The sequence below is a fragment of the Salmo salar genome, chromosome 12, assembly GCF_965601325.2.
Source record: "Salmo salar chromosome 12, fSalSal1, whole genome shotgun sequence".
Lineage (NCBI taxonomy): Eukaryota > Metazoa > Chordata > Actinopteri > Salmoniformes > Salmonidae > Salmo > Salmo salar.
Genome location: NC_138302.1, coordinates 18895001 through 18906183, shown reverse-complemented (window position 1 = coordinate 18906183; position 11183 = coordinate 18895001). Strand labels below are relative to the sequence as shown.

The window sequence follows — 11183 nt, the reverse complement described above, 5'->3', positions numbered from 1 at the left end:
GTCAGACTAGATGAAGGACGAGAGTCAGACTAGATGAAGGACGAGAGTCAGACTAGATGAAGGAAAGAGAGGACCAGAGTCAGACTAGATGAAGGACGAGAGTCAGACTAGATGAAGGAAAGAGAGGACCAGAGTCAGACTAGGTGAAGGACGAGAGTCAGACTAGATGAAGGACGAGAGTCAGACTAGATGAAGGAAAGAGAGGACCAGAGTCAGACTAGATGAAGGACGAGAGGACCAGAGTCCTGAAGGATGAGAGTCAGACTAGATGAAGGAATGAAGAGAGCGAGGGATAGAGAGAGACAAGGAAAGAGAGGACCAGTCAGACTAGATGAAGGAATGAAGAGAGCGAGGGATAGAGAGAGACAAGGAAAGAGAGGACCAGTCAGACTAGATGAAGGAATGAAGGGAGCGAGGGATAGAGATAGACAAGGAAAGAGAGGACCAGTCAGACTAGATGAAGGAATGAAGAGAGCGAGGGATAGAGAGAGACAAGGAAAGAGTTATTTCAGACTCACACTTTCAAATCCCCCATCATTAACATTGTCCAATATACTGATATTTGATCATCAAAATGTGTGTGTGTTTTATTGGAGCTTTTGTAACGTCTTCTCCCAGACATTTCCAACTGCCCTATGCAGGTAACTATGGATACCAGAGGATTATCAGGTATAGTATGTTAAATGAGTCTTCTGTTGTCATGAAAATATCTCTGGATCGTAGATTCTTACACTGGATTTGTTCTATTTATTGTTATAATTGTAATACTTATTTGTATAATTATTGTTAATTATATATGATAGAATCATGTCTGTGTGTGCATTTATAATGGCTACATTAGGAAAGTAGCATAAGTAACAAAATCTCCAATCACCATTTTCCCCTTTTTCGAATAACCACACAAAATATACTGTTGTCTGTGTTAATATGTTAGTAATACATTATAAATTCAAATATCTACAAAGCTCTTAGATGAAAATAAAGATTAATGCTAGATCCCAAATGGCACCCTATTGCCTAAAAAGGCCACTACTGTTGACCAGAGGGCCCAATATAAGTTACCCTTGGCTGTATGACTACATAAGTAATACAATGTATGTTTATATGCTACAGAGCTCTGAGATAAAGATAGACTATGCTTAGTTAAAACTATATCAATTTGGTATTTTTCATTGTGTTCACTATGCTCTAGTAGTTCATCAGAGAAGTGTGTGGTGATATACTGCCATCCAGTGCTACGGTATCAACACTCAGAAACAAAAGACTGTATCTAGAACCTAAAAAGGTTCTTTGGCTCTCCCCATATAGGAGAACCCTTTTGGGTTCTGTGTAGAACCCTTTCCACAGAAACCCAAAAGGAGTCTTCAAAGGGTTCTCTTATTGGAACCCTTTTGGAACCCTTTTGGAACCCTTTTGTCTAAGAATGTAACAACTTCTCTATTCTGGATAGTAAACACACACAGTCTCTCTACTGGTCCGTTGTACACTGGACGCAGGGAAATGTGTGTTAGTTTTTGCTGGGACAGTAGCCAGGCCCACCACAACAGGACAGTCTGGAAGCAGCAAATAAGACTAGACAGTGGACTGGATATTAAAACCTGTTTTCAGGGAGAGACCATTTTCTTTTTTGTGTGTGGGTCTTTCCTCTCTGAATATGGTAGTCAGTGGGCTTTATTGGTATTGGGGGTGGTGGTAGTATGATTTGATCTCTTTAAAGAGAGGGGGAAGGGGTGCAGATGCTGGTGAAGGGGCGAGGGGGAGGGTGTGTGTGCCGGTGTTCGTACGCTTTTGCATGTGTGTGTATCCGAGCTTTCACAGGGGGTGGTAGGGGCCTGGCAGAACCAATCACACAGAGGGGGATATATTATGGTTTATGGTTCGGGTTCCATATAAATCACAGTTTCATTAAACAGCCTGAACTCTTGGGTTTGGGATGGTTTTACCCTACGGCCCCCTTAGACACTGCCAGGGTACAAGGCTGCTCTCTCTCTTCTCTCCCTGAGACACAGCCAGGGAACAAGGCTGCTCTCTCTCTTCTCTCCCTGAGACACTGCCACGGAACAAGGCTGCTCTCTCTCTTCTCTCCCTGAGACACTGCCACGGAACAAGGCTGCTCTCTCTCTCTCCTCTCCATGAGACACTGCCACGGAACAAGGCTGCTCTCTCTCTTCTCTCCCTGAGACACTGCCACGGAACAAGGCCGCTCTCTCTCTCTCCTCTCCACGAGACACTGCCACGGAACAAGGCTGCTCTCTCTCTCTCCTCTCCCCGAGACACTGCTCTCTCTCTCCTCTCCCTGAGACACAGCCAGGGAACAAGGCTGCTCTCTCTCTCCTCTCCCTGAGACACTGCCAGGGAACAAGTCTGCTCTCTCTAACTCCTCTCCCTGAGACACAGCCAGGGAACAAGGCTGCTCTCTCTAACTCCTCTTCTGGCTTTCTCTCGTCCCCTCTCCTTTCCCTCTTTCTATCCTGTCCTCCATCTCCTCCTCCTTTCATTTGCTTCTGTTGTCCTCCACTCAGTCATCCTCCCTCTTTCCCATCACGCTCTCTCTCTTCAGGGGTGATTAACTCCGATCTGTCAGAGCTCATAGACTCCGTGACCTCTTCTCTCCCCTGGACAAAGCACTGTACTGACATGTTCAGGTTAAAGGTCACACACATCCAGGTCAAAGGCCACAGAGAAAACTGACAACACGTTCAAGGTGGAAGAGAGAAAATCATGTCTTTTTATTGAAATAAATAAAACATCACCACACATAATCTGAAGCAAATCATTGATGATATTATATTCACCAGGTAGGTAGACAACATGTAATAAGAACAATAACATCATAGTCATTTAACGTCTCCGTGACGACACTGTGTATTAGACTGACAATAGGTTGGCTGACTGGTTTTGACAGATCAGGCAGTATAGAAGAACAGCAAGATGTTGCTTCAGTCTACAGACCCAATACAACGTCTGTGTAGTCTCTCCCATGCCAGGATTCAAACACCCATTTTTCCATTTCAACATATAAAAATACTATGTCCAAATGAAATGCAATGATATATATTACAATCTGTTAAGTATTTACCGTTTTGTATCATAATCAAAGGGCTACATTAGGCTACATAACACTAAGTAATAAAAACATTAAGCAAAAAATGTAAATGTTAAACAAATGTTATGCACATTTCTGTTTTAGTTTTACAACAATATAAATAAAATATTATCAAAGCTACATTTCTGTTGAATTTCATAATACTGCGGACGTGGTAGAAGGAGACTGATTGGACCAGAGAGAGATAGGAGGCGGGTTTTACTCAGTGATACAACTATAACCAATTACCATGACGAATATTAAGGAAGTTTCTGGCTAAAATCAAACTGGCACATAGCCTCCAAAAAGGCCCTCAGCTCTTTAAAGTAGGCCAATGGGCCTCAGCTGCTCTCTAAAATGCACCCCCTTCCCCCATCTGAACCTTCAAACACCCTCGTTATAAGACCGGCCACTAGAGGGCTAACTGGCATTGCAGCCCAGTGAAAGATACACACAGATTAAATGGTAAACTAGCAAAAAAGAGCAGCAGTTTCTCATTTAACAGGAAGAAACTAGAGAAGTGTCTCGCCGTTTTCCTGTTGCCAACATGGCTGCCATGCATCACACAGGTTCCTCCATTTACAATGATTTGAGCACTTGGATAAAGTGGTGTACAATACAGTATAAATCCAAAGAATGAACTTTCAATATAACATTACTAATGTGAGACCACAGTTGACTTTCTTTAGGTAGTTGCTGATGTAGATGAAGATGAAGATGAGGTTGGTTGGTTTCGTGTTGGTTGGCCGTCCTTGCCAGGGAAGAACTGTCCTATATTACAAACACTGTTGTCCACAACACACAGACAATGTCCATGTTTTATATATATATATACTTTCCCACAGTATGTTTAGTGACTCCTCTTCAACTCACAGCGCTGCACAGGTGTGTGTACGTGTGTAGTACCTCAACGGCTCTACACACACTCCTTGCAGCCGCACTCGACTGCTTTCTCCACGTCCTGGGTGAAGGAACTTCCGTCGTCGCACTCGAAGGTGTAGCGCCGGCGTCGTACCCTCAGTGGGGCGCAGCACGCACCCCCGGCCGCCGCCCCGCCCCCCTGGCAGCCCCCGCGACACTCCACCCAGGAGAAGGGCCGCGTCGTCTGGCAGTCGGCGTGGCCGCGCGGCACCCGGTGGAAGTCACGCACCGCCTCGCCGCGACACGCTGACTCAACTAGAGGTTGGAGGTGAGAGGCCAGAGGTTAAAGAGGCTGAGTAGTGTGACATCATCAAACACAGTAGTGGTTATTGATGTATCGTTGTTTTGAATGTTCTCTTGAGGACTGGTGCCCTACAACTTTCTTCTCAATACATTCTCAGTTGGCGCTTATCAACATTATGTCTAAAGTTCATTTGTTTGTCATCATTGTGATGTCATCCGATTGACTTTAAATGTATCATAAAGCTAGCTAGCAAAGAGTGAAGGGAAAGCAACACATTTTTGCTAGCTAAAGTTAGCATTGCTATACATTTTTTTTAGGAACTTTGCTAGCTAATGACATTTGTCTAAAGAAAATTTGACGGCATAATAATGATGGCAAAGTTGATTCCTACTAATTGTTTGCCTAATGTAGCAATGGCATCGTATTTCCAAGACGAAACAATCTCTAGCCCCCTTTAAGAATGACAAGGCACCACTAAACGTCTTGAGAACACTCAACAATGGCGTGACGCGACCGAGTGTTCCAATATCTCTCCCTGTCAAACACACACTCCATCCTCCCTCCACACCTCTTCCCCTCTGTCATAACCTTCTCTCTCATACCTGTCCCCCTCTCCTATCCTCTCCCTCCATCCTTACCTGTATCACAGGTGTTCTCGCTCTCGTACCTGTCCCTCCTCCTATCCTCTCCCTCCATCCTTACCTGTATCACAAGTGTTCTCTCTCTCTTACCTGTCCCCCCTCCTCCTATCCTCTCCCTCCATCCTTACCTGTATCACAAGTGTTCTCTCTCTCGTACCTGTCCCCCCTTCCTATCCTATTCTCTCCCTCCATCCTTACCTGTATCACAAGTGTTCTCTCTCTCGTACCTGTCCCCCCTTCCTATCCTCTCCCTCCATCCTTACCTGTATCACAAGTGTTCTCTCTCTCTTACCTGTCCCTCCTCCTATCCTCTCCCTCCATCCTTACCTGTATCACAGGTGTTCTCTCTCTCGTACCTGTCCCTCCTATCCTCTCCCTCCATCCTTACCTGTATCACAGGTGTTCTCTCTCTCGTACCTTTCCCCCCTCCTCCTATCCTCTCCCTCCATCCTTACCTGTGTCGCATGTGTCCCCGGTGTATCCCGTGTCACAGAGACAGTAGGTCGCTCCTCCCTCAGTCAGCTGACAGTGGCCATGTTGGCAGAGCAGCACTGAACACGGCTTGGCTGGTCCCTCTGGCACTGCTGGTACTGCTGGTGCTGTTAGCTCCCCCTGTTGATTGCACAGGGTGGCGCGCCAGCCCTCCTCACACTCACACCTGTAAGACTGAACATCCTGAACCACACACACACCTCTCACACACCTGGGAGAGATGGAGGGAGAGGTAGAGGGGGAGGGGGAGGGAGAAATGGAGGGAGAGGGAGAAATGGAGGGAGAGGGAGAGAAATGGAGGGAGAGAGGGAGAAATGGAGGGAGAGGGAGAAATGGAGGGAGAGGGAGAAATGGAGGGAGAGGGAGAGAAATGGAGGGAGAGAGGGAAGGAGAAATGGAGGGAGAGAGGGAAGGAGAAATGGAGGCAGTGGGAGAGAAATGGAGGGAGAGAGGGAGAAATGGAGGGAGAGGGAGAAATGGAGGGAGAGGGAGAAATGGAGGGAGAGGGAGAGAAATGGAGGGAGAGAGGGAAGGAGAAATGGAGGCAGTGGGAGAGAAATGGAGGGAGAAATGGAGGGAGAGGGGGAGAGGGGGAGAGGGAGAAATGGAGGGAGAGGGGGAGGGAGAAATGGAGGGGGAGGGGGAGAGGGGGAGAGGGAGAAATGGAGGGAGAGGGGGAGGGAGAAATGGAGGGGGAGGGAAAAATTGAGGGAGAGGGGGAGGGAGAGATGGAGGGAGAGGAAGAGAAAGATGCTATAAGAAAAATACAGTGGGGAAAATACAAAAGCTGGGACTCGGACAACACAATCAATTAAACCATGTACTTAATGAGTTACCCCCAAAATAAATCAACATGATAAAACACAAGATAACAACAAGCCACATAGACCCACTATAAACCACAACCTTTTCCCACTCACTCTCCAGTCTCCCATCCTCAGCCACACTTACTTATTCCCCTGGCATGGGTTAGCCGCGGTTGCCGGGGCAACATCTCCCCCAACAAGGCCTCCTCCGACTGACTGATCGCAGTGTGACCCACCCCAGTCAGGCTGGCAGTGGCAGAGGGGTCCCTTGGCACCATCCGGCTGGCACACTCCATGGAGGCAGAACAGTTCCCTGCAGGGCTGGCATCCTGGCACCACCCCTGGCTTCAGCACATCAAACAATTAGAATTTGAAAAAAACGTTATTATCGACGCAGTGTGAAAATTTGTCTATAGCTTCAGAAATAAAATACTAAAATAAATATTTCTCCAACTTCTCACACCTAGGTTTCTGGGAATATTCCAACTGGTATTTCTGGAAAACTTGGGAATTTTGGGTAAGTTACCAGAATGTTCCTCCCTGTCTCCCACCATACCTTCATAGTGGTCTGGGTGAAGTCCTGCAGCTCGTGGTTGATGTACAGATTCCTGATGCAGCCGTGGAAACTGGAGGAGTTGAGGGGCTGGAAGAGACTCAGAGAGGAGTAGGACATCTTCTCTGGCATACCTGGAGAGGAGGGAGAGAGAGAGGGAGGGAGGGAGAGAAAGGATAATAGGTTAGGAGTAGAGAATAGAGTGGAGAGAGAGAGAGAGAGAGAGAGAGAGAGAAAGAGAGAAAGAGAGAAAGAGAGAGAGAGAGAGAGAGAGAGAGAGAGAGAGGATAATAGGTTAGGAGTAGAGAATAGAGTGGAGCGAGAGAAAGAGAGTGAGAGAGAGGAGATGAGACCCATATATATCCTATACTGGATATTAATATGTAATAGGCTGGGTTAGGGCCTAGCACTCAGCTGAGGTGGGGTGTGTCTTACCCCCCACATATAGCGGTGCCTCTCCAGACAGGGGTGGGACCCCTCCCAGACTGTCCAGAGTGGTGGGCGCACCCCCGTCCACAGACAGGTTCACCATCCTGTCAAAGGTCACCAGCTCTACCGTATGGAAACGCCCGTCGTTCACCGTCTCAGCGCTACGGCAACACCAGAGGTCAGGGGTTAGAGGTCAGAGGTTAGGTGCCGGTGATATTTTATTATTTTCTGATAGTCGATGTTTGTGAATAGAATGTAGATGACTTTGGTGTGTGTGTGTGTACCTGTATGTAGTGTGTGTGTTTGTGTGTATATAACATGTAAAAGGTGTGTGTGTGTGTGTGTGTGTGTGTGTGTGTGTGTGTGTGTGTGTGTGTGTGTGTGTGTGTGTGTGTGTGTGTGTGTGTGTGTGTGTGTGTGTGTGTGTGTGTGTGTGTGTGTGTGTGTGTGTGTGTGTTTTCAAAAGTTTGGGGTCACTTAGAAATGTCCTTGTTTTCCATGAAAACATACATGAAATAAGTTGGAAAATGAATAGGAAATATAGTCAAGATGTTGACAAGGTTATAAATAATGATTTTTAATTGAAATAATAATTGTGTCCTTCAAACTTTGCTTTCGTCAAAGAATCCTGCATTTGCAGCAATTACAGCCATGCAGACCTTTGGCATTCTAGTTGTCAGTTTGTTGAGGTAATCTGAAGAGATTTCACCCCATGCTTCCTGAAGCACCTCCCACAAATTGGATTGGCTTGATGGGCACTTCTTATGTACCATACGGTCAAGCTGCTCCATTGAGATCTGGTGACTGTGCTGGCCACTCCATTATAGACAGAATACCAGCTGACTGCTTGTTCCCTAAATAGTTCTTGCATAGTTTGGAGCTGTGCTTTGGGTCTTTGTCCTGGAAATTGGCTCCAATTAAGCGCCGTCCACAGGGTATGACATGGCGTTGCAATATGGAGTGATAGCCTTCCTTCTTCAAGATCCCTTTTACCCTGTAGAAATCTCCCACTTTACCACCACCAAAGGACCCCCAGACCATCACATTGCCTCCACCATGCTTGACAGATGGCGTCAAACACTCCTCCAGCATCTTTTCATTTTTTCTGCACCTCACGAATGTTCTTCTTTGTGATCCAAACACCTCAAACGTAGATTCGTCTGTCCATAACACTTTTTTCCAGTCTTCCTCTGTCCAGTGTCTGTGTTCTTTTGCCCATCTTAACTTTTTATTTCTTTGGCCAGTCTGAGATATGGCTTTTTCTTTGCAACTCTGCCTAGAAGGCCAGCATCCCAGAGTCGCCTCTTCACTGTTGACGTTGAGACTGGTGTTTTGCGGGTACTATTTAATGAAGCTGCCAGTTGAGGACTTGTGAGGCACCTGTTTCTCAAACTAGACACTAATGTACTTGTCATCTTTCTCAGTTGTGCACCGGGGCCTCCCACTCCTTTTTCTATTCTGGTTAGAGCCAGTTTGCCCTGTTCTGTGAAGGGAGTGGTCCACAGCGTTGTACAAGATCTTCAGTTTCTTGGGAACTTCTCGCATGGAATAGCCTTCATTTCTCAGAACAAGAATATACTGACGAGTTTCAGAAGAAAGTTTTTGGTTTCTGGACATTTTGAGCCTGTAATCAAACCCACAAATGCTGATGCTCCAGATACTCAACTAGTCTAAAGAAGGCCAGTTTTATTGCTTCTTTAATCAGGACAACAGTTTTCAGCTGTGCTTACATAATTGCAAAAGGGTTTTGTAATGATCAATTAGCCTTTTAAAATGATAAACTTGAATTAGCTAACACAATGTGCCATTGGAAAACAGGAGTGATGGTTGCTGATAAAGGGCCTCAGCCGTTTCCAGCTACAAGAGTCATTTACAACATTAACAATGTCTACACTGTATTTCTATTCAATTTGATGTTATTTTAATAGACAAAAAAAATGATTTTCTTTCAAAAACAAAGAAATGTCTAAGTTACCCCAAACTTTTGAACGGTAGTGTATATATAACCTATAGATAGTGTGTGTACCTGTAGATAGTGTGTGTACCTGTAGATAATGTGTGTTCCTGTAGATAGTGTGTGTACCTGTAGATAGTGTGTGTACCTGTAGATAGTGTGTGTACCTGTAGATAGTGTGTGTACCTGTAGATAGTGTGTGTACCTGTAGATAATGTGTGTTCCTGTAGATAGTGTGTGTACCTGTAGATAGTGTGTGTTCCTGTAGATAGTGTGTGTTCCTGTAGATAGTGTGTGTACCTGTAGATAGTGTGTGTACCTGTAGATAGTGTGTGTTCCTGTAGATAGTGTGTGTTCCTGTAGATAGTGTGTGTACCTGTAGATAGTGTGTGTACCTGTAGATAGTGTGTGTACCTGTAGATAGTGTGTGTTCCTGTAGATAGTGTGTGTATCTGTAGATAGTGTGTGTACCTGTAGATAGTGTGTCCAGGCTGACTACCAGGGTCGTAGCTGACGCGAACATGTCCCTCATGGAGCTCCACAGCCATTGGCTTGTTGTCTCCATTATACAGCAGGATACCGTTATCCTCCGCTGTCGACACCTGGGGAACACACACAGCTCAGAATGTGTGTGTGTGTACACACGTGTGTTGTCCTCTGTGTGTGTATGCACATCTGTGTGTGTGTATCTATGTCTGTGTGGGCATGTGTGTGTGTGTGTGTGTGTGTGTGTGTGTGTGTGTGTGTGTGTGTGTGTGTGTGTGTGTGTGTGTGTGTGTGTGTGTGTGTGTGTGCGTGCGTATATATATATATATATTAGGGTGACTACATGTCCTGGATTGTGCGGGATACCGCATTTTATCAACAAATTAAAATAACACTAATTTACCAAAATGGTCAATTGGTCCTGTATTTCAGTCAGACTTCCTATTTATTTGATGAGAATTGACATTATATCTTTAGCGGTCACATTGCTCTTATGACAAGAGACTATATGATAAGGACAAGAGACTATATGATAAGGACAAGAGACTATATGATAAGGACAAGAGACTATATGATAAGGACAAGAGACTATATGATAAGGACAAGAGACTATATGATAAGGACAAGAGACTATATGATAAGGACGTGGTGCTGGTGATGTTAAACACTTCTCCAATCATTGTTGAGATCTGATATTCTGCGAAGTGCAAGACGAGACCTAGGCCAATGTCATATCATCAACCAATCACATTTGTCAAATCCTTTCGGGCTAAATTCCAGATAAACTTGGAGAGGACAGTTAACTACTTACAAAAAGTGTGCGTTTAATGAACAGCTACAAAAGTATGAAAATAGCCGTGTTAGACTGAAAGATATGAGGTCATTCATTTCATCAAACTTGTGAGGCTCTCCATGCTCATTAGTTTCTCTTTCAACATCTGTGCTGCTACTTCACTCAAACCTGTTGAAAAGACTCCCCTCTTCCCTGTGACCAACCACACATATTCCCTTGGCCAAATATTCCCAGATTTTCATAAAAAAAAGTGGCCTCTCTTTTATCACCAACACTTGAATGAGGAAAACGAGTAGGCTACGTGAGCTTCAGTTAGCTCGCTCAGTGTTGCAGGAGGGAGATGTGTGTGTGATTACCTGCAGTGTGATGTTGGCCTGAGGCCAGTTCTTCAGGTCAGACAGCTGTAGGTAAGAATCTCTATTCACGAAGTTCACACTGACCAGCTTCTCACAACGCACACCCTCGAACCCCGGCAGACACTGGCACAGCGCAGTACCGCCTCTGTCCACACAGGGGGCGCTGTTCTGACAGCGAGCCCGCTCACAGGGAGATGGAGGAGGAGGGGGCACCTCACACAACTCACCACTAGGGGGCGGAAGAGGAGGGGAGAATTACTACTGATCACAACATGAGATGTGTCTCTAACGCCTGAGCAAAGCATGCAGACATCTTGAGTCCTGAGGTGTGTTCAACAAGGGAAATAGTCTGCAAACATTAGAACAAATGGAATGTGTTAGCTGTGTTCCAGTCTGAGAAGGTAGTGTGCTGTGAACGTGTGT

The 11183-nt window shown here is 45.5% G+C and overlaps 1 protein-coding gene across 1 annotated transcript in view; it reads right to left on the bottom strand.

Moving 5' to 3' along the window:
• Positions 1-2698: 2698 nt before the first annotated feature.
• LOC106594685 (slit homolog 1 protein) overlaps positions 2699-11183 on the bottom strand; it is a 253524-nt gene continuing 245039 nt past the window's right edge. The window contains exons 32-38 of the mRNA XM_082958681.1: positions 10761-10989; positions 9597-9727; positions 7178-7332; positions 6746-6876; positions 6335-6534; positions 5347-5594; positions 2699-4261 (exon numbers count right to left, since the gene is read on the bottom strand). Of these exons, the coding sequence (XP_082814807.1) occupies positions 4002-4261; positions 5347-5594; positions 6335-6534; positions 6746-6876; positions 7178-7332; positions 9597-9727; positions 10761-10989 (1354 nt within the window). The 3' untranslated portion in view covers positions 2699-4001. The remainder of the gene's footprint in view (positions 4262-5346; positions 5595-6334; positions 6535-6745; positions 6877-7177; positions 7333-9596; positions 9728-10760; positions 10990-11183) is intronic.